This window comes from Callionymus lyra, chromosome 13 (genome assembly GCF_982586985.1).
Source record: "Callionymus lyra chromosome 13, fCalLyr1.hap1.1, whole genome shotgun sequence".
Classification (NCBI taxonomy): Eukaryota; Metazoa; Chordata; class Actinopteri; order Syngnathiformes; family Callionymidae; genus Callionymus; species Callionymus lyra.
In genome coordinates, this window is record NC_141830.1 from 16,041,037 (window position 1) to 16,066,098 (window position 25,062).

The 25,062-nt window shown below is 37.7% G+C and overlaps 1 protein-coding gene across 1 annotated transcript in view; it reads left to right on the forward strand.

The window, feature by feature from the left end:
* Positions 1–667: 667 nt before the first annotated feature.
* iglon5 (IgLON family member 5) overlaps positions 668–25,062 on the forward strand; it is a 133,353-nt gene continuing 108,958 nt past the window's right edge. Inside the window, exon 1 of the mRNA XM_087806324.1 lies at positions 668–1,051. Coding sequence (XP_087662450.1) covers positions 991–1,051 — 61 coding nt within the window. The 5' untranslated portion in view covers positions 668–990. The remainder of the gene's footprint in view (positions 1,052–25,062) is intronic.

The following is a 25,062-nucleotide window of genomic DNA, read 5'->3' on the forward strand; positions in this document are numbered from 1 at the left end:
GGAGAGAAATCCTTCCAGGCTGTTGCTCCTAAGCTTTGAAACAATCTTCCTCTCTCTTTGCGCTTGATGATCTACTGACTCCTTTAATAAACATCTTAAGACGTTTTTATTTGTTCAGGCTTTTCCTTGATTTTCTTGGAACTCCTGTTGTGTTACCAGTTTTATCTTGATCTTTAAAGTATATACTTTATTGAATATTGTTTTGATTGTTTAAGCACTTTGTGACCCTGGTCTGGAAAAGCGCTATACAAATAAAAATTACTTACTTACTTACTTACTTACTTAATCCACATTGAACCTGGTTCCCTCACAACTTGGACCTTCTCGCCAGTAGTCACCCAAGTCTTGTCGCCCCCCCCCCCCCCGCCCCCCACGGTGGACTACCGTCGTCTCGAAGGACTGCATCCGCAGCCGCAGAGAGAAAGAACCAGCTATAAATCACATTACATTATCACCGCCCGCCTCATGCGCTCCCTCCCATTGGCCGCTTCTGACTTCTTTCGTTCGGGGCTTTTTTTTTCCCGAGCAGCAAGATCGGCTCTACTCGGTAAAAACCCCGCCTCCCTCCTTTGAGCCCGCGGATTGGTGGAGGGGTCTCTCCTTGAGCTGTCAATAATACTGCTCTGGTTGTGCCAGAGCGCCTCGCATTCGCATCCTTTAGACGCGCTGCATACCAACAGAGTCACGCCGGAGTGAATGACCCCGCTCTCCCGTCCTTCTCAACTCCCTGGACCCGCTTTGTTTTTTTGGAGCCTCGCAAAAAAAACCCTCTTTCCTGAGACACAAAACTCTGGGATATTTTCCTTTTTTTCCTGCTCGGACAGCACAGTCGCTCTCTCTCTCTCTCTCTCTCTGAACTAGGAATTAAGTGGATAGCTCTCTGCGTCCAAGTAGACATTCAACCGTGGACATTCAACTACTATAGGAACATTTGTTCATAAAAAAAAGGAGGAATAACGGTCGAAAAAAAAATAATCCACTCTTAATATCATGGGCTGCCCCGTCTCGTGGAACGTGTTCGCCGCTTTGGTCCTGATGCTGTGGTCTAGAGGTAAGTTCTGACGCGCCTCTTCCTCTCTCTTTTTTTATTCCCTGGGATGAAGGTGGAGGTGAATACTAATGATGGAGGGATGGAGAGGAGGGTGTATACCTGTCTGTGATCCACACGTCTCTAGGACTTAAAAAAAAAAAAGAAGAAAAAAGATGCGCTCTCCGGTGTTTGCGCGTGTGCGTGCGCAAAACCACTTTCATCTGGCGACGAGCGCAGAATGTTAAGACGTGTCTCTCTCTCTCCGTGGACACTGTGGGTCATTGGTGAGACGTGACGTGGATCCCCGGGTGTCCCGTGCGCGTGAGAAGGCGAGAGGGGGGGTGCATGTATGTTGCTGGTGTTTAATGTGCAATGCAGAGAGGCGCACTTTCTCTCCTCCACACCAAGGTCGAGGTAGACAAAGACTGATAAATTATAAAAGAAAAGCCCGGACCTCTCTCTCTGTGGCTGGACCTTTAATCGTGTCTCTCAACATCCCCATGAGTTTTTTCTTTCTCTGCTGCAACAGTTTGATGCTAGACTCGTGTGTGTAATCCATCCCAGAGTCAGGCTGTAGTCTTTGAGCGCCTCTGATATGTAAGCGCTCCATAATTGGAAGGTAAAGGTCGGTGTTGATGATTTCCACTCATGTTTGTCGAACACTCCAGTGAACAAAAGCCGCTGAAGGCAGAATCAAAACACTTATAGAATCAAATGGTTGGGACACACTATTTAAAATAAAGTTGGGTATAATCAAGACAAATAATACTGTTTAGTGAACAGGTAAGACTCTCATCATGACGTTTTTAAGTTATTACTTTATAAAGTTCTCCCCCCGTCGGAAATCTCGGCGAATGTGATAATGGCTTCACTCCTCAGGCAGCTGTAATCACAATCCGCTTTGTTTATACAACGAGGCTTGTCAGTGGGTGCGGCTGAATCACGTTTTATTTTGCAAATATTTCAATGAAAAGAGAGTTTTGAGTACAATAGAGGTCCAAGATTAATTTAAGAGACACTTGAATCAACACATAATTGATCTTTTTATGCCAATTATCAGATGTAAAACAAAATACAAGCATTACTATGGTAAACATCAACTTCATAACAAAATCTAAACACATATTAGAAGGACACATCTGTTGTGATGGTCTGATGAAACTTCATGAAGAAATGTCATAGTTTCAGAAGTTTAAAATTAGTTAAAAAAAGGATGGAATTAATTGTTTTTCTGAATTAACTATCTATAAGACCATTCATTAAAGTGATTAAATATAAACAAAAAACACCAATTTTAAATACTAAGACAATGATATCCCCACTAAGATGCTATTATTGTTTGGTTTCAAAATGGGATTAAACTAGTGATGGTCTGATGAAGCTTCATGAAGCAGTGTCATTATTATCAGAGCCCACTAGATGGCGGTCTCTGCACTATTTCCCTTTGTTTTGAACAACTGTTCTAATGAAACATCACATCATTTTTAAACTGATGGCGCCACCTACTGACCTCTGAACAACATGAGACTGCTTCATGAAGCTTCATCAGACAATCATTAGATTAAACCATACATTTTTATTGGTGTTTCCCTTTTGTTTGTTTGTTACTATGACTGATAAGCTTATAAAATAGCTAAATACCTTAGTTAAGTGATTAACCTGTTTTGTCCAGGAAAATACTGTTGCAAGATGCAATTTAAAATAAAACTACCTAAAATATTAAAATAAAAATAGAAACTTTCCATAAATAAATATGCATATTTTCTTCAAATGCTTTGATAAATATATGAATATGTTGACTACACATTTCTAATTATTTTTTCAGCATTATATTTTTGTATCAATTCTAGAATTTCTTGTACTGGCTCTGTATTCCTATTAGCTTGTCGATCAATTTGGTAAATAAAACTCCTCAAAAATCATTATTGCACATTTCATCGACTGATATCGTAGATTATAATTTTACATTCTTTTATATCGTCATCTTTGGTGACCCCTAACAAAATGTTTCGTCTGCATTCGCTTATACATGTACACCTGCCTTAATGAGACCCACCTCCATCCTGTGGGAAATCAGGATATCAAAAAATGACTCTGACCCTTAATAACAATAATTGATGTGGCTGTGCAGTAGAACTCGAGGTTAATAGCCTGCAGTCGCAGATAGGCTTCCCACATTTGGGCTCCTTTTGGACAGGAAAGCCCCACCGGTCATGGTTGACTCACCCCAGCAAGCCTCTACTACACCCGACTGAGAGCAGACGGAAGGCCCTGCGGGACACAGCCAGTTCACAAACAACCTTTAAAAAAAAACAAACACAGAGAGTATAATTTGGCTTTTCATTATGTATTCTGAGCTCTGTACACAGTGGAGCTGCATGAATTATAAGATATAAAATGTGTCTCAGGAAGGATTTATTTTTTTCTATCAAACTAAATCCAACATAACGGCCAAAGCATCACAGCAGGAGACAGTGTTTGTCACATGTGAAGCTTCATGAAGCTTCATGGAGCAGTGTCTTCACGTTCGGAGACCACTAGATGGCACTCTCCCCTGAATAATCCATTTCTTTAAACATCTATTCTATTTAGACCTCTATCATTTTTAACTGATGTCGCCATCTTCCGATCGCTATCCCATATCGCACTGCTTCATGAAGCATCTGCACGTCACTAATGAGAAGCTTTAAATAGGAATTCACTTCACGCTCCCTTGTTCCATTTGATTCCTGTGCTCAACTGTATTCGGGGGCCCCGGGGCCTTGATGTTTGACACACAGGGCTCATGAGAATGACTCCTTCTCAGAAGACAGAATGGGGGATGAGTATCAAACCATGATGATCGGTAATACAGAAGCTATTCTGTGACAAATGAAGAGCTTAGCCGGGCGGCGTCATCCCTATCCTCGCCTGTCACCATGGATTATCTCATGCCCGAAAGAGCAGCCACGATGGCAACGAGCAACCCTCCTCGGTTTCGTGGCTCGCAATATCCTTCAGAGCAGGGGTCACCACTCCTTTTTAACTGAGTCACTTATAGTCTGCCGAGGTATTCGGGGCACAGGAGCAATCTACCGAATTTCCTTGGAAATCACGTTTCTATTTCTTAGAATCTGTTTACTAGCGGCTTTGAAATAAATCATGAACTGTAGCCTAAATCAGGTCAGATTTTTCACATCTTATTTTTCTATAATATGCTAAATTCAAGCATCCCTCATGAAATCTACCTGGTCACATTATTTTTGCAGGATTTCAAGACTCGGATAAGAAGTGAGTTTTCTAATGTTCCAAGGGGTTTGGTAACTTTTTTTTCTTTTTTTTATCCAAATCCCTTCTCAACACAACTAAGTCTGAGAATACCACAAGAGGATGCTGTGTGGCTTCACCAGTAAGAGAGGAGGGATGTGTTGTAGACAGTGGAACACATCCAGGTTTTCAAAATCTTCTTCTTGGCGAGGAAAAAAACAATGAAAACATGTCGTTTTTTCAAGATGTGAGGAAAGTTTTTAAACTCATGATCGACTTTTTAAATATAAAATATAGAAATTCATCTATATATTGTTGTATAACCGTATGGAAATGACGTCTGCTCCATGTTGCCACGGACTGACAATCTCTCTCCTCTGAGAGGAAACATGCATTATGAAGAAGGAACATGGCTGTTAAAAGAGCACTGGCCACTGCTTGATAAATCATGCAGAGGAATAATCCTCCATATCTTGTAATGCCGGTGTTTGCTGAACCTAAATGCTTCACCACCACTTTCCAATGAAGATTATGAGTCTTATTTTATTGGAAAATAATATTCTTTATCATAATTGATCTTCTTTCCAACAAAGTTCACCTTTTCCTTCAGCTACTTCATATCTGCTAAATAAAGTATCTATTTTATTCACAGCTAAAAATATATGAAAGTGTCCTCCAAACCTGTGCGATCGCCTGACAAAACCACAAGGTATGAAATGGGCTCTAGCGTGCTGTACAACACAATTGTGTAGTTTGAAGGTTCACTGATGATTTGGCGTGCAGATAGTCCGAACACTCCATGGGTGTGATGCCTGTTTCCTGGCGTGCCACCACTCCATTTTCTACCTCATTTATTCGACTAAAATAAAACCCCATAGCTTAGTGTCTTTTAAAGCTTGCCATAAAGGTATGTAGAATGATGACACCATGACTTCGATACCAGCTCTTGAACGTTATTCTTTGGGTTACCAATTTCATAATATCATTTTTATCATGACATTCTCCACTCTTTTATTTTGTTAAAAAAAATGTAATACAAATAATTCAAAGTGCAAAAGAACACTTGCTTACAAGTGACAAATTCATCTGACGTTCACTAGCTCTGTCAGTTATTAGGTCTTCGGTAAAATCCAAACATTATCAAGTTTTGATCATGAGTGGTTGAAACGATGACCTGAAAGACGAAGGTTAATTTGATACTCCTACTGAAGCACTTCAGCTGTATCCAAAAAAAGCGTGTTACCCAGCCCAAATACGGAGAAAAATTATAGCTTAAAATCAGTACACATATTTTTATTAAAAATGTAACCACATGTAAATTATACATTGAATAAAATTAAAAAGAGTTATGCCTCTATCACGGAGAGAATCAGTTTGACGCCCCTCGTCTAACATTAATTAATTTACTCAATCCCTGAATTTTCTTTTATGGCTAAAATTACATTTAAAAATATTCAACTGATGTATTGAATTTTAGAACCTGACAGGGCAAAGATTTACAAGTTATATGCATATCAGTGTGTTATCTATGGCAATGGCGATTAGAGAACATCCAAGCAGTAGGGACGGAATTTTATTAAAAGATAAAGACATTTTTCTTAAAATTAGGACAACTTTTATATTTCTGGCTCTTTGAAATTGGCTTCACTAAATATATTTCTTCTGTTTTAAATGTTGGCTCTTCTTCTATTGAGTTTGGAATAAATTATTCTTATTAAGTTGAGTATTTTTTTATGTGTAGCCTGGAAACACACCTGCAACCATCCTTAGCAAATGTGAATACCAGCAGGCAGAGGAGGGGAGCACAGGTTAAAGCAGATGGGTCGGTGTGTAACCCACAGTTCCTTCTGTTTCAGCAACATATGGGGGACAAGTGGGGTCAATGCACATTGAAAGCGCGTATTATCATGCTCAGTTCAATCCCTACCCCTCACAAACACATATACACCCACCGACACTCGAGTGAATCCCCATTTCTGGCTTGAGGATAAAGCGAAAAGGGCTGCCAGCTCCAACAGATGCCTCGTGCTCCTTTTCTGGAAGACTCTGTTTTCTGTTTGCTTTGAAATACTTGTTTTTCTTGAGGGGAGGGGTTTACACTGCTGATTTCCATGTTTGGCTCAGATATGTTTAGCCAGTTTGGCTGGTTGTATCTTCAAGTGCTGTCGTAAGATGGTCTGGACTTGGTCTCGAGAGCCTTGGGCACAGAAAATGTGGAGGTCTACGTCATGCGCTGTGTTGTCTAAATGAATTTCCCTTGAGTCTTGTTTTTTCTTCTTTTTTTTCTGCTATGGTCCAGTGCAGCCATCATCCTCTGCTATATCTAGTCCTGTTGGAACCAAAATACAAGCCATGATTTTAATGAAAATCTAGCTGGGTTTGCAACTAAAGAGTGTGTGTGACAGGACAAGAGAGCAAACTTCCTCAAAAACTTTAAATTCTGGTACAAAACAACATCTGTTTAAAGTACTTGATCAAGTTATTATTATCTATCTATACGTCCTATATGTCTTTGATTTTTTTCTCACAAGAAATTAACAACATTTTGTTTTTTTTAATTTATATTTTAATATGGCTAAATAATTTTGTAGCTTCTGTTTTTACTTTTGAATAATAAGTGTGAGTATAGATTTACAGATTAATTAATGGTTATTTATCGAGTGAGGTACGTATGCTGTCAATGTGTGCACAAAAAAAGGTTGAATTAATTATTGTACGGAATAACAAGATTAATTGATTGATGCCTTTTAGCCAGCGAAGCGAAAAGTTATCGACACAACAGTTTTCAAATAATACTTAGTAGACAAATCTGCTAAATGGAGAAATGCTTCTCACATATTTTTTTTGTTTCAGTCGATTACCAGACTTTGGAGGGCAGCTGCATATAAGCTGCACTAACTGGCTTGATAAAGAAAAACAAAATACACGTATCGGTCTATAAACCAAACATATAAGATATCAACACAGAAATATTACATTGATAATATTTAGTTGGTTGTAACACAGCAGTAAAACAGTTAGATACAATTTTTTACCAGCCTTCCAGAGCCACCTTTTTCAAGTTCAGTCTATCTACTTTTATCATTCATTTGCCAAGGCTTATTTTCAGAGAACATATAAACTCCACACAGAAAGGTCACATGTCGCCTTCCCACCAACCAGGAAGTGAACCTCCAACCTTCTTGCTTCATCTTTTTATTTCCTGATAAATCTTTTGTTGTCTTTTTGTAATAGAATCAGTTATTTACACTGCCATCTTCAACGTCTCATCATTGATTCATTGGGCGAAGCTAACATGCAGAAGAAAAATGTATAATGTTTTTTTTTCTTGTTTAACATCTATTGTTATGCAGCTGTTATGAGAATAAAGATGGTATCGCCTTTGCACTTTGTATTTTCCATCTATGAATACACACTTGACCTGTATGTTTGTCACTCATACATGATTGTCAGGATTCATTGGGTGAATCATGAGCTGCCGACCTTTGCCCTCTATTCGGTGCAGTGACTCATGGGTCAGGCAAGTAGGGGGGTTGCAGAATCACTTTTGTGCTCGTGGGACTTTTGCTGTCGGCGTTGATCTACACCTCACTGCCTGCTCTGTGGTTTTGCAATTACACGGCCTGTCGCGGTCATAAATAAAGATTATAGTAAAAATTGTTTGTATTTATAATTAACATCCATAATATATATTTTTATTTCTATACATACAACAGTTAGTTTAATGAATGTTTCAACTATTTTAACTCATTTTAATTGAGAACCAACACTTTCATAGTTTTCCTTTCACATGTTTGTGTATTTCAGTAAGATTCCACAGAACTAATCCCACTTAGCTACCCCAGCCCTCACTTGTTTTATAAATGATCCCAACTTTTATATCCTGATTTGATAGACCTTGTTTTTCATGAGAAAAAAGGTATTCTCTACGGAGGCCTGGGATTGACTTGAATATTCTTTTTAACCTTGAGAAATTCATGTTACGTGGTATTCAACATATTCGTATCTAATGATCAGGTGCATTCAACTAGTACCAGCGTTCTATTTACGTGGGGAGAAGATCAATATCACGGACTGGGAGTGTCCAGAGATTTTTTTTCCAGCTAATCATGAAAGGTTTTGAGCAGGAGAATGCAGTCAGGACCCTAAAGCACACAGTCAACTGACAGTTTTGAAAAGGGTCTAAAAAACCTACCTTCAAAGATCTATAATTGTTTTTATTACTGTATCTTTCTACTGTGATTGTTGCTGGTTTTTTTTAAACCCCTTGCTTCTGTAGCACTTTGGGATTCTTTCTTAGATATAAATAATAATATATAAAGTGCACTACTAATAAAATGTATTATTATTATTATTATTAAAGCAGAGCAACTTGGCTTACTTTATTGTCGAGCAGTTTACAGGCCTTGGTTACCAGTGGATGTATGGAAAATGTTAGTTTCACAGCTTGATCTTGTCAATGTACTGTAACATTTAGGCAGTCGTTCAAGTCATGCTTGTTCATGGTCATGGTCATCAATTAATTAAAAATATAAACAAGTAAACAATGTTGATCACATGTGTAAACACTCAATGAGCAGACAAGTATTTGGGGTTTTTATTATTTATTTAAAAATTCAGGCAGATGACCCATCTCCATGCCATACAAACTCTCTACAGTTATAAACATTAACTACCTTCTTCGAATAAGTCTTGTTATTTTTTGGTTAAAACTAAGTCACTTTAAAATAACTGGTGCTTAAAGTGATAGTTCACCAAATACTCATTTTCTACTCACCCTCATGTTGACTAAGGGTTGGAATTGTTTTCAGAGTAATCTGTTCCTTTTTAGAGTTCTAGGCAAAAATGTATATCCATTTTAATGAAGCGAATGTTGCCAAGTGAACAAACCTCCAAATAAACCCAGATAAAAAACATTTTAAATAGATTTTTGCCTATAACTCTAAAAAGGAACGGATTACCCTGAAGATAATCCCAACCCTTAGTCGACATGAGGGTGAATAGAAAATAAGTGAAGTTTTAATTTTGGATGGACTATCACTTTGAGCTTAAGTGTCGTGACATTTAAAAATAACGCAAGATATCAATGTCATGAGATACTATTATGATACAAAGCTTACAAATTACAAGTATCTCAAGATGAAGAAAATGTCCATGGTCCTGAAACTCAAGACTAATATGCACCGTTTTCTGAAATTATTTGTCACCAACTTAAAAAGTGAGTAATGGTAGACATGTACAAATTATCTGAATGATGTAATTATAAATTATTCATAACCCTCTTCCACTCTACTTACATTTTATTTTGCGGTAACAAGCATTCTGATGTAGATGAACCTCAATTCAATTCAATTCAATTTTATTTAAAGTGTCTTATCATAACAAAGTTATCTCAAGACACTATACAGTTGAAATAAGACTACAGTTGATTAAGGAAAAATAGATCCCAGCAATTCAACAAAGAGCAAGAAACAAAACCTCAGATGAAACTCTATGATGTAAGTGGGTAGTGACGGACAGATGGGAATACTCAATATTTAACCTGAATGTGTCGTGGGTAACATAGGCAACCGCCGGCGGGATGTTCACAGCAGTAAATGAAAAGGCTGCTGTTTTATATAGAACCGGGGGAGAGATCACTAAAGAAGCGGCACTCGGTGATGTACTTGCATCAGCAGCTGCCTACGCAGGGACACTCGTGGACACCCACAGAGGTTCTCACAGCAAGATGTATGCACACTGTTGAATAGCTCCACCTCAGAGTATGTGAGTGGAATCAAAGGGACGCCAACCGAGAAGAGCTATGGCTTAAGTATGTCTGTTAATAACTTCCATTGATCTATTTTCAGTGGATTCATGCAAGAAAAGCTGAATAAAAGTCACCAGAACAGAGAGCACGTTTTACTCCCTTGGTTGTTGAAGCTTCAAGTCGCTTGAGCTTTCTGTGGTAGGTATAAGGGAAGAAGGAAATCTTGCTTTTTATTGTACATATATAAGTCCTTGAGGTGAGCATAGATGCATCTACTTCATTGTTTGGGGACTGTCACTCTTTCTACTACGCTTGTTTTTTAGCTTTGTTTTTTTACACAAGAGGTGGCGTCTTTGGAAATACAATTCAGATTAGTGCAGGCAGCTTGTCCTGAGGGAAGCAGGACAGGCGGAGGTCCTGCTTCTCTCCCTGTCCTCATTACCAAAAGACAAGGAGCTTGCTGGCAAATCAATGGGAAAGGCTTAGGCGCTAATGCAGGCCATGCTCAGTAATGGAACTTTTTGACATTCAACTAGCAGGTGTAGAAATTGACAGATCTTTAAAAAATGTATAAAATAAAGCTATAACTTAAATATTAAAGCTGATATCATAATTGGTGTCGCATTATTAATAACAATGTATTACCACTGCAATGTGATCTGATATAAGGATACATTAATATATTATATTTTGCAAGTGTCCTTTTTCCCACCGTAATGGTTTTCCTGTCTCAATTTGATAAAATAAATTACCGATTTTTTTATTATAATCTTCAAAATATACAAAGATATGAAGGTGGTACATTTCACATCCGAATGACTACAACAAACCGTTTTAGTCATTCATTATTTTATTGACCAAATGTTTGAACTAGATCCCAGGCCATTGGTGTAAATATTGTGCATGTGCGCTGACATTTTGCCTTTCAATGAGGAAACACTTGAAGCAGGAGCTAAGAGACTCAGAGCTTCCGCTACAAACAAACATAAAATATACGACTTATTATGAACAATTTCTCATGCCGAGGCTTTAATACAAAAATGGATGGTATAGACGACCACCATGGAGGTACTTCGATGTTTTTAAACGTTACTTTTTAGACGAACGATCACTTGTCAGCTTGTCTATCTTACTTAGATCATTAAAATTGTGTGGGAACTCGCCTGATTGAGACCTTGGCTCCAGCTATGGCTTGTACATGTATATTAAAATTACATTTTTAAATCAGGAAACTATGGCGACCTTTGTCCGAAACAAACAGCATGCTTCAGTAATACACTTATGTTGGCCTCGAGAACAAATAGCACACCAGATTCTCTTAATTTCACTTTGATTAGGTCAAGTTCCTGAAGAAATCCATTTTGACTTTGAGTTCCATTGTAATTAGAACTGCTCAGAGGAATGTTGCCATGACTACGACTACTTCAATAGCCTGAGACTATACAGGCATTCTTTCACAGAAGCAACACCTTGTTTGTTTTCTTCTTTTACAAACCCCTGCAGCAGATGTCAACATCAAAATGAGCAAAAATCCACTATCTGTGACTACATCAGCCTTCTGAAGTTCTCCAACATCGCGCAGATGCAGCTAAATCAACCGTGTGCAGCAAATGTTAAATAATGGCTCCGTGTTGTGGGTTTTCATCCCGTCTTTCGTCTCTGACATGCCTCTACTGGTACTGATCCCCGGTTTCAGCAAAGGGAGAAGGGACGGAGCAAGAGGAAAATAAATAAAACTGGGGGAAAACAGATCGATAAATATTTCAGCAGCTGCTCCCTTTACGGACTCCTCCTGAAGCAATAAGTGGTTGAAAGAGAAATAGAGAGAAGGGACAATGAGCAAGAAGGAACAGAAGTAATTGAGTTCCAGATTCTCATTCATACGCAGCAAGAAACTGACGGAGAATGGGTATAATTGTATCCAAGGCTTTATTAAACACAGAGAGAAGCCATAAGTAAAAGGGTGAGGGAGCTACACAGGCAGAGCTAATGAGCACCACATACCATCCTTGGCTCTTCTGGGAACAAAAAGGGCATGTGTGAAGCCGGAGCAGTAGACTTTGACACCCATAACGGCGTCTGTAGGCGTCTCTGTCTGATGTCTTTTAGCAACAGTGCGTGTTTTGGATTTTTCCGGGATCATAATGAGCAGGTCAACATCTTTGTGAGCAGACATGTTGCTGCAATATTAACACCTGTTTCCCCTTTAAAATCCGAGCTTGTCATGAAGCGGCTCCTGATCAAAGGTTGACAAAGTGTGCTTTTTTTTTTTTTAAGAAAATTTGTTGTGGTGTTATCCAGTTCTGCGACCAACAAACAGACGTTCGGTTTGGTCAGTTATGGTCCAATGATCCTGTTATCTACTCAAGCAAAAGCCTTCAAAGGGAATTTGTCTTACGCTTATCCATTGTCGGGTCGTGGGGCTTAAAGCTTCAGCAGCAGGAATGCCCAGACATTCCTCTTCCCAGCTATATCATCCACCTTCACAGGTTTACCACGAGGCATTCCCAAGCCAGACGAGAGATAAAGTGTCTGCATCGTTTCCTGGAACTGCCCAATGGTCTCCTACCAATGGGACATGCCCAGAACAGGACACGAATCAGATGCTCAAACCACCTCAACTGATTCCTCTCAACGGATTCTCTGAGCCTCCTGCGCATGACCGTCCATCTTATCCAATATTCTACCCATGATCTTGTTCTTTTGGTCACTTCCCACTGCTCCTCACGGTTCGTGGAAAAACCAGTATACAAAGAGGTTTGCCTTTTGGTTAACATATTTTATATTGAAACCTCACATCCGTTTTCAACATATGTGGTTTCACAAGTGGGATGGTCACCAAAGTGTACTCCAGCGCCACCTAGTGAGCAATAAATAAATCTGAAACTGCTTCATGAAGCTTCATTAGCATCACCGTTTGCCAAATTCTTCGGGAAACTCTATTATGAAACATTTTGAGACAAGAGTTTACCTTTATAATATCTTTGGATTGACTTTAAAGCTTTAAATTCTACAGATTGGGTCTTTAAAACAGAGATACATATGATTGAAAAAACAGTCCTAGATATCCATGTTCTAAGAACAGTGGAACTGCAATGTTATTTACCTATTTTGCCACTGAAAGAAAGAAGGATGTTGCAGTTCTCATCAACTAAATGTGACCCCTTTAATTATGTAAGCCCCGCCCCTTTTATGACAAACTCCTGTTTCTTTTTTTATATGATTTAATATGCCGCAAATGCCATTTCATTGCCATACGTCACTTTGACATTTGATATCCCTTTTTTACATCGTTTTTATATATATTTAACATCCTTTTAAATATCACTTTGATATCAATTTCATATTCTCCCTTCTCTCTATTATGCAGTGAATACCATTGTTAAAATAATAGTCATGACTGTTTTAAATTAAACGGTCATCACAGAAACAGTTTGAAAAAAAATGATAATGAAAAAATATGACATATTACTGCTTCAGGAAAGGAATAAAAATAACCTTTATGTGTATGTATAGTTTTATGTAAGTTGATGTATATTTAAAGAAGGGAGTGAGCAGCGGGTAAAACAGACACATGTGGAAGGACAGGCCGAAGGGAGGGAGGGTGATGAAAAAGTGATTTAAGATGGGCTGCTAGGAGGCACCAACAGAGGAGTGAGACAGATGGTGTTAGGGAGGAAAGGGAGGGACTCAAGGACCCGCAACAGGCGGCAATCGAGATGGATTGATTTTGTAGGAAGATGATTTGGTAGAGAAAAAGAAAAAAAAAACATTCCAGTAAATGAAAACTGCGGGTGATGCTGTGAGCAGTGAAATCATTTTCGGGTCACTGGCTTGTGTGTTATATTGCAGCCAAGGAAGTGTTGCTAATGTGAATGGAACATATCTAATAAGAGGCTTATGCAGTGCGAGTGCTTCATAACAAGTCAGCACGCACCAATTACAGATCCACAGGTTGCATTGTAAAGACACTTCATCAAAAACTGTGTTCCGTGAAAATGGCACTATTTGATTTCCTGTTGAAACATGCATCCAAATAACAGCTTTCGGACTTTGTGGCTTTTTGTCTCACACTGTCAGTTGTACTTGATCGGGTCTATAATCGTCTCAGATTAGAGTGGATTTTACATCCATGTTGTGGCTCGCAGCAAAAGCGCCTCTCCGGTTATCTCAGAGGACATCCAAAGCAGCTGCATGTTCTCGTGTCGATGGGCCGAGGCCTGAAGAAGTTCATGATGGGTCTGGATGACCTGGAGCTGTCGTGGTCAGCTGAACTTTATTTATTGATATGCTTATGTGCCTTCAGTTGTGGACCCAGCTTATGCTTCCCAGTGCAGATGTCATGTGCAGTACAAGCCTGGAGGAGGATGAGAAACACAGCTCAATCGTTAAAAAAAACCTTGAATATTCATATTACATCCCTGCAGAAACAGATTGTTAAGACAATAAATAAGAGTCCGATTTTTTGCGGGGTGAGTGGGGGGCCTTTTTTATGACAAACATTAACAAGAGTTTGCATTGAATCACTTCAAAAAAAAATATTTTTTTTAAGATTAAAACTTATCCTTGACTAATAAGAACCCCAAGAACAATTCCAGAAGGCTTTCTACTTCTAACACATGGGCCGATGAGGCTTCATGAATCAGTATTGTAGTTTTTAGAGCTCAGTAGGTGGTGCCGTTTGTTTAAAAAAAATGTGGGGTTTAATAAAACAACAGTTCAAAGCAACATATTATAAGAAAGTTACATCTACTGGACTATAAAAATAATGTCACTACTTCATGAAGCTTCGTCTACCCATCGCTACTAAACATACAGTATGTTAGGACAATCCAGGGTAGCAATTTATATTTTACTAATACATACAACAATACTATACATTAAAACATACCAAACTAAGTGTAGTGATCTTGGTCATGGGTTATTGTATTTTCACCATATTGTCATTAGCTGTATCAAATTCCAATGAGTTTCCTTTTGTTAACCTTTGTTTTACTGTCATTGGAAGTCCCTATATTATTGTAAACATCCATTATTTCTTATTTGAATCACAATGGATCTCTATAGGTCACCATATCAACATGATCATTAATCTACTTTTAAATTATTTATATATACTGCAGATATACAGTATGTGTGTAATTAAAGTCATACTTTTTGATAGACATGTTTGAATATTCCTTGGCTGTGACTTTAATTCTTGCTGTGGAGGTGCCAGCTGTAAATTCCTCCCGTAATAGAGTGTCCGCGTAAGTGCAACATCCTGACAGCAAAGACTCACTTATGCAGACTTTCACCAGGCTTTACTATGACAGCCCATAAAATGGACTTAGAGGAAATGTTCCAGACTGTCTCAAGAGATTGGGACTCAATTTCGAACTTCCTTGAGTAAAGGATGTGAGAAATTCCAGCATATTTTAAAGGCAATTAGAGAGCTGAGCAGCACATAGCGAAATAATCAGGAAGAAATGTAAGCTAAACATTGTGTCTTGTCTTTCACTATTGATGTGATATTCTTCACAGCTATGTTTTCTTTGGAAGTTTTTATTTGCTTTCCATTCATTTCCTTCTGTTTTTGTTTTCTATTTATTTAAAAGAATCTGTTCTACAGGACGCATAAATCCTCAACTGTGTCCAGAGTGATGATTTATGTACTGAACCAATATGTATACAGGAAGTTGTGGCTGGTCCAGGGTCAGTCTGGAGCTTAGCCCAGAAATCTTTCTATCCATAAATGTGTCATAAATAAGTAATGAGCATAAGCTAGCTACCTGAATGATTGATTATTTATTTACTCTCAGTGACAGCAACCTTAAACAAACACATTAACTCGATTGTGCAGCCGATTAATAATTAGTTATTAGATTAGAATTCCGTTGTTTAATATTACCTGCATTTTTCATTGGTATATATTGTAAGTTTTAACTGAAGTAGGATTCTGGAGGATCAGGTTTTATCAACAACTGATCAGAAAATGTATTTTTATGTTTCCCCCACAGTTACAGTCACATCTAAAAGAGCACAAGTAAAACAGTCAAAAGAGTTAATGTAAATCAAATAAGAATAAGTGTTTTCTTGACTGTTCTTTAAAATTTTCACAGTGGACTTGAAAGTTATTCAGTTGCTAGAAAACGACTTGCGTCTGCGTATGCTTCGGAGGAGTTACAAGTTATTCTCTGTTACAAGTGGTTTCACGAGTGGGATGGTCACCAAAGTATACTCTTTGTATTACTGTAACACAAATAAATATACCCAAGGTTAGAGATATGGTGTTGTTAGCAGAGCAAGAGAAAGGGAATTCCAAATGGAACACATGCACTGTATATATTAAAAATACCCTAATAAATCTATGGTTTTAGTGAAATGAAATGAAAAAATGTGCTAGTGATTGACTAGTTTCATGGTACACTTCCAATGATTATAGGAATCCCATCCACTATGGATGCATTGATGTGGACTTACAAAAAGAAAGAAGGCTTTACAATGGTAAACCACTGAAACCTTCAAGTATCGTGCATGCTAGTGTACAAGTCACCCTGTGGAGTTCTTGTACATGGAATGGTTTGCAAGGGTGTCCAATATACAGGCAGAAAGGGAACAACTACCAATTAGATCAATAAGCGTGACTTAAAATGATATATAAGATAAGTTAAGATAAATGATGCTGACTTGAAAACCCTTTTAAATAAACAAATATTACGAAATATTTCAATTACTGAAACATGGACTTTTTTTAATCTAAGTTTAAGAGGGAGAAACGCTGCATTGCAATGTTATTATTGACAAAATGTTAATAACAATGTGACAATTTGTTGTTCATCCTCCCCATTGAGAAAAAAGCTATTAAGTATTTTTCTCAAATTTTAAGAAGAAGGCGATCATATTTGTTCACTCCACAAAGTCACGATAGCTGAAATTGTCCGCTTCATGCTAGAAGTGTTGGATGGATATTTTAAGTTATGAAAAACGATCCTTGCTGCTGATTCCCCTAATAAATAATTCAGTGAAATCATTTTGTCACAGCAGCAAAACTATCGGACTCCTCCCAGCGTAGGGGTACCAGCAATATCGACGTGACCTTTATCTGGCCGCCAGACCTACGCTTGCATTAAGAAATAATGAAGGTGTCAGAAAAGGACAATTAGCTGCTCAATGTTGGGAAACAGTACTCTAATGTAGTATATTTTTGCTGACAAGTCAATACCTGCACTCAGTGAATAGAAAAGTATTCCGGTACTTTACTTGAAAGTGTTTTCTCTTGTCTCTTATCACTTAGGACATTAACGTGGTTAGATGATGCAGAGAAAGTTCAATTGTTAAAGGAGACCTCGGCATGGACGCTACATTTTGTGTGTTTTTCATTTTTATTATATGTTAAATTTAGCTTTTGCTGCTTTCAGAATACATCTTCCACAGTTTAGGAAATGTTCGACATTTTGACCCACGGCAATTTGATTATAGCTGAAATCCTCTGGGGCAAAAAAAAAACAACTCTCTGACAATGCATATTTGACTGTTTAAAATACCACAAGCAGGAATTAAAGTGGACACTAAAATAGGTATGTGGGTACTTTTCACAGCATGAACTTCCTTGTTGATGGTATAAACAGAGGCTCAAGCTGCACATACTGAACAGTGTGTACCTTTAGACAAACTGAATTTCAAGTTGTTTGTTGGCAACTAACAGTGATGGGTTGATGAGATCTCATGATCGGTTGTTGAAGCTGAATCATGATGCAGTGTCATGATGGCGCTCTCAGTTAAAAAATATTGCTAATGCTCAATGCACAAACAAGATATCAATATCTCGAAACAAAGAACAAGAGTCCAACATCTCAATACACAAACAAGAGTCCAACATCTCAATACACAAACAAGAGACCAATATTTCAATACACAAACAAGAGACTAATATTTCAATACACAAACAAGAGACCAATATCTCAATACACAAACAAGAGTCCAACATCTCAATACACAAACAAGAGACCAATATTTCAATACACAAACAAGAGACCAACATTTCAATACACAAACAAGAGACCAACATCTCAATATACAAACAAGAGACCAATATTGGAATACACAAACAAGAGACCAATATTTCAATACACAAACAAGATACCAACATCTCAATACACAAACAAGAGACCAATATTTCAATACACAAACAAGAGACCAACATCTCAATACACAAACAAGAGACCAATATTTCAATACACAAACAAGAGACCAACATCTCAATACACAAACAAGAGACCAATATTTCAATACACAAACAAGAGACCAACATCTCAATACACAAACAAGAGACCAATATTTCAATACACAAACAAGAGACCAACATCTCAATACACAAACAAGAGACCAACATCTCAATACACAAAAGAGAGACCAACATCTCAATACACAAACAAGAGACCAATATTTCAATACACAAACAAGAGACCAATATTTCAATACACAAACAAGAGACCAATATTTCAATACACAAACAAGAGACCAACATCTCAATAAACAAACAAGAGACCAACATCTCAATACACAAAAGAGAGACCAACATCTCAATACACAAACAAGAGACCAATATTTCAATACACAAACAAGAGACCAATATTTCAATACACAAACAAGAGACTAATATTTCAATACACAAACAAGAGACCAACATCTCAATACACAAACAAGAGACCAATATTTCAATACACAAACAAGAGACCAACATCTCAATACACAAACAAGAGACCAACATCTCAATACACAAACAAGAGACCAATATTTCAATACACAAACAAGAGACCAATATTTCAATACACAAACAAGAGACCAACATCTCAATACACAAACAAGAGACCAATATTTCAATAAACAAACAAGAGACTAATATTTCAATACACAAACAAGAGACCAACATCTCAATACACAAACAAGAGACCAATATTTCAATACACAAACAAGAGACCAACATCTCAATACACAAACAAGAGACCAGCATCTCAATACACAAACAAGAGACCAACATCTCAATACACAAACAAGAGACCAACATCTCAATACACAAACAAGAGTCCAATATCTCAATACACAAACAAGAGGCCAATATCAATGCACAAATGAGAGACCAATGTCTCAATACAAAAACATGCACAAACGCAGGGGTTTGAACAGGAATGGAAAACCAGTACAAGGCATCTGAAAACAGAATGGATAAACAAAGATGAAAAAACTCAGGCACAGAAGGCTAAAATACAAAGAACAACATAAAAGAAGAACGGAAGAGGAAGAATCACAGCCAATTATCAAATGCGTGAAAACTTTTTGGTCATGCACAATGCATTTGAAGCAGGTGGTGGAAATACTAAACAGCTCCAGCCATGTACCACCTGTCAAGCCCATCGGGAGACGGAGGGAGAAAACAGGAAGTAAAAAAAACTAAATAAAAGAGAATCACACTTTCTTGATTACTTGCTTTCTATGTATTTTTTTTCCAGTGGGCAGAAACAGGTTTCAGATTTTTTCTAAATCAACCCCGCTGAGCCATATCAAAGATTTATTCGCATTTTGCTTTGCAAACATTGATGGTAAGTTGCTCAGGCACTGGGGTGTGTATAAAACAAAGGAAAAAAAAAGTTAAAATACATTGTCTTTTAAGGGGACCAGAAGGGACTACATGAGCTCACTTTTTGCACCTAAAAGGCATAAATACACTTCATCTGTTGGTATACATTAAGTACACACTCATTACTGCAGCGTTGCAAAACACTACAGACATCAAGGATTCTGCCCTTGACTTTGTATGTGATGAGCAAATGTCAATTAGGTTTAGATTCATCAATTATATTTAAGAGTCAGATGTTACCTCATGGTCTTCGTCATCGCCTCCTCACTAAATGAAAGCAGATCCATTTGTGTTAATGTAATGATGTCCTTCACTATTTTGACGTTGAAATACAAATTGTGGAGTTTCTTCCACAAAATACATCAGAAATGGTTACGTGGATAAAGAAAGATAATTAACGCAGTTAAAGTTAAACAATTGTCACACAAAAAAAAAGGAAAAATCTTTTTTGTTTTTCCGCCCTGAGCAGCTTCAAGGTGTCCTTTCATTTTAATATCTACTTAATCAAGCTGTTGTTAGCTACTCTATGTCTGTTGTTTGAAATTGGCAGATGTGATCTAAATTGATCTGTGTACTTCAGGGAGTCTGTGAAAAGCAGACATGACAAATGAGGGGCAGGTGTTTTTTCCGTCACATTGATGCGACTGATCCATCGGCGAATCTATCACCATCAGGTCTTATTGACATTTAGGCTTTTATTTAGCGTACAACTCTGTTTTCTTTGTGTCTCTGTTAGCAGAGCAATCGAGCAACAGATGATCAATATAAAAAAAAAAAGTACCATAGATTTTGGAGACAAATAAGTATAGAAACGAAAGTTTTTCCACGTTTGTGTTTTGACACACCTTCTGTTTTTGGCAAAAATAAATGAAAACAAGAATAAAAAGTCATTTAAGAGTTTATCTGATTCATATAAATCTGATACTTTCATATCAACTTAAACACAAAGGCGCACCGAACAGACTGACTCGAATTTCTTAAACAAGTGACTTTAAAAGACACACTCTTTTAAGTGTGTGCATGTAAAGATGACACACACGTTGTCAAGCTTCGGAGACTTATAGGCTTTGAAATGCATCTTCTTTGGAATGACACAACACAAAAACCCCGCTGTGAAAAGTGGACAGAATTGCATTACACGATGGTGTCACATATAATTTGATAGAAATTCCAGTCTGTTTGTGTTCACAAAGTATTGCTTTTCACTCAGCCCCAGGAACCCCTCAGCCTTTCTGACTATGCCCACTCACCCATCGCTCCTTGCTGCTCACACTTGAAGACACGAGCGCACAACCTGAGGCCATCTGCTGACTTTTTTTCCCGGGCAACAGGATGCCTACAGGGAAATGGGCATATGTGATAAGATGTCCCGTCAGAGCTGTCAACCTTAACTGTCAGCCTGATTACCTTGGGAACAACATATCTTTTACCTCCTGCTATAAACACTTTTTTAAAAATGGTTCCCCCTCATAACTATATCCCCTCATTTCATGCGAATGTGCGCGTATATATTCACACCTTGTAAAAAACCAGACACCATCAAATGGTCTAGGCATAAAAACCATTACATTGTATTATTTCCCTTAAATTAGGGATGTGTATCATATAGCCAAACTGGTACTTCAAAATGGTACGGCTGCCAATAAAAATGTCCTTAAAGAATAATAAAAATATTTATATGAAAATTAAAAAAGAGGAAAATAACCTTCACAGGTTTCTATACCAATACACTTTGTCTCATATGTTCTGTCGGTAACTGTTTAGGGGCTAAATTCTGTCAGTTGTAACCGACTGTCAGTTTTATTGTGAGTCTCATGACTCATATATAAATCCGGGGACTCAGACTTAACTGGCCAGGGGGCCACCAGGGGTCAATTGTTGCGAAGGCTGGGTCACAGGCTGTGGGGGTCTTTCAGCGTTTATTTCTGAGCGTCATATCTACATTTCTTCATTTAATGTTTAATGAAATTTCGTTTGATTTTACTGTGAATTTTTGTTACTGTGGCATTTTGTCAAATTTTACCAATATCTTAATACACTTGCCCAAGAACAAATGTGTTTGAGGTATCCCTTGTGTTGTCTCTTGGTCAAAGTGACCCCGGGGGCCCGAAAACAAATGTGTTTGTGGTATCCCTTGTGATATCTCTGGGTCAAGGTGAACGACCTCCCTGGCTTCCAGAAATAAATGTGCCGTGGCGGAGGTGATTTCTCACGACAAAGAGGGAACACAAGGGTTAACTACAAAATGAAAGTTAGTAAATAATGTTATAAATTATAACATTTATTAGTATCTTTATGTCCAGAAAAAAATGGGGGATTCCATCAGGGGTGAGCACAATATTTTATGGAGAGAGAATGCAATAGATAGTTATTAATTCAACGTTGAACTGTAAATATTAAATGCAACTGTTATTTTTCGTAAAAAGGCTAAATTGAACACGTGTATTTAATGAAACACCGGCAATAAAATATTCATTTGAACATGAGGAAATGGAGAGTTTCTAAAACTTTACAACATCAGCATTACTTAGAATTGTCAGAAACCGTAAGACCCACAGGCCTTTCTTTGGATGCATCAGTTGGAAAAACGTTGGTTATTTCTTGTGCTTTTTGGCAGAGATGAGTGCAAATACTGTATATCTGGTTAAGTAAGAAAAAAAATCCTTTTATATTTTGAACAGACCTTAAAACAGAAGAAAAAAATGGGCTGAAAAACAAGCTCCAAGGCAACTTTGACGATCAGTAACAAGGAGGTTCATATCAAAAATGAGTCAGCACCAAACACTATAATTCAACGCCTCACTTATGCACTTCAATATTCATAAAACATTACATCTGGAGTGTTTTCTTCTCATTAACATCATCCAGTACACGTGTATTAGGAACAGTAACAAGAAAAAAGACAATTTTAGGAGTTAATGAGTCGAACGTAACAGACCCCTTACCCTCCAGCTGCAGTGATGACGCATCATATAAAACAGACCCTGTGAAGCCAGTTTGTTTTATTTTTGGCTCGATTTGCTTCTTCCCATCAGTTGAATTAATGAGGATTCATCGCTGTTCAGCTTTTAGATAATGGGGAAATTAAAAGAGCAGAATGCTTCTAAAGATGCCCCAACAAATAGCAAAAGAAAGCGGCTATCTGTTCTGGCAGCTGTTTGTCCAATAATGAACATGGTTAGAGATGGATGTTCCAAAGGAGGAAGGACTTTTTTCAAAGAGATGATGGAAACAATGGAGAGTGGAAACAAGAAAACACCATATGGTGGGCTGAGTTTGGCTGTGGTTGGCTGTTTTATTTATTACCTTTGCCAGGTTGGGTGCCTTGCTCATTTCATGCCTGTTTTCTTCCACCTGCATCTCAAGAGTTTGATTTTCCTTAACAGACTTCTTTGAGAACCGAGTGTAAAGAAAGTGCAAAGAAATCAATATGAGGTGAAGGTGTTCAGGCTTTGCACTTATACAATTATAAATGGTCCGTTTATCAGCTTTTCCAACTGCTCAAGACCAAAAATGTTCTCTAAAAATTTAGAGAAATTGTATACAGTCTGGCCCATAATTAACAATTATTATGTAAGAGAAACAAAAACTTGCATAATTAAACTAAATTAAGAGAATTATTTTTTGAAAGCGAAGAAATGTTTGAGAAGAGAGGCATTGAATTTGTTGAGATAATTAATGCTGATGTTGTTTTTATTTATTTTATTTATTATGAATATTTTATTGATAGTTGCCTTTAATATTTTCAAAGTGCAATTAATACTAATCTTGCTTCTCCCTTCATCAAATATTGTGCTCACCCATGATGGAATCCATTTAAATGTTTTGTTCCTGGACATAGTAAATGGAACAATGTCTTCATCATCATCCAAAAAAACACTTAAAAATAACTCCATGGTGCTCATCTCTAATGTCCATCTTGAATCTACAAAGCCATCAGCGTAAATCTTGCACACTGACACTTGAAATGTGTTTCAATGAGGAAAGACTTAAAGCTGCAGCTGAGAGACTGAAAGCTTCCGCTACAAACAAACTTCAAATATACAGACTAATTCAAGTTATTTTTATTGGAATACCTTTAAATTTGAATTTTTGGGTGACCTTTAACTATTACATGTCTTGATAATCACCTCTTTTCACTCCTCTATCCTCTTCATGTCATTATTCAGTACATCCATGAACTTCATCTGCTTTCTACCTCTTCTCCTTTTGCTCCTCATCCAACATTTATCCTCCTCTCTCTCCTCTCCACTTGTCCAAACCGTCTGGACATCATTATTTTTTCTCCACGTTCTGATATTATAGCACATTTTAATCACCCTCCATGAAACCTGAGGTTGTCCAAGGCTGACCCCTGTACTTCTGCTTCATATACATCCCTGTCTCTCACTTTACAAACATCCTCTGCTTATACAGCATATCATCCAAACAATATGAAATATTTCCCTGCCTGCTTTTATTGAAGAAATACTTTTGTTCCATTAATTCATTCCAGAAGTTATCTTTCAGGTTCTAGCCTGCCCGCGCTCTACTCTTCACTACCCTTATTATGACTCCACTTTATGGAACGCTGCCCTGCTGTAAAATATATTGGTTTGAAAGTTCTATTATTTTAAGGCAAGTTGTGACATTTTATGTGTGGAGTTTGTATGTTCTACCAGTGTTGCGTGGGTTTACTCCGGTTTCCTCCCACAGTCCAAACAAATACAGAGGTTCATTGAGAACTTGGGGAAATTGTCCGTAGTTTTAAGTGTGTGTGTGTCTTTGTGTGCCCCCCAATGTGTCTGGTACAGGGTGTCCCCTGTCTCTCACACTTAGAAACTGGGATAGGGTCCAGACCCCCCCCATTCCAAGAAAATTAGCAACACAAAATGGATGAATGAATTTCATGAAGCTCCGTCACCTCATCACTTATCAATTAATCTCTATTCAGAATTCTGTTTTCACCACCTACACTCCTGTCATCTCCACTGATTGCGAGAAACTGAAACATTTTTCAAATAGTTTTGTTCCTCACTAAGTAAATCCAGAAGTCAGTAATCGCAACTGTGGAAACTTTCACTCAGTAAAATATTTGAAAAGATAGTGTGAATGTTTTTGTTTAACTGCAGGGTCAACCTGATTTTTCATTTTTGACACATTTTTAAACAAACTTTGAGTTGAAGAAAACCATGTGTTTTCGAGGCTTGTGCTCAGATCCTGTGTGAAGTGAGAGTTGACTGAGCTGCCAGTGAACATGTTGTTCTAGCAACGACGAGAATGTACCAGATGCCGTATTTTCACATTGTTGGAACTGACAACAAGCTTTGCATAACCTCCGCAAGTGTTTATTGAACAGATTGCTCATTTGTTTGGGTGAGGTTTGATAGCACTGCCTCTTTGATAAATAAATAAACATCTGGAAATAGTTTGCTGGGG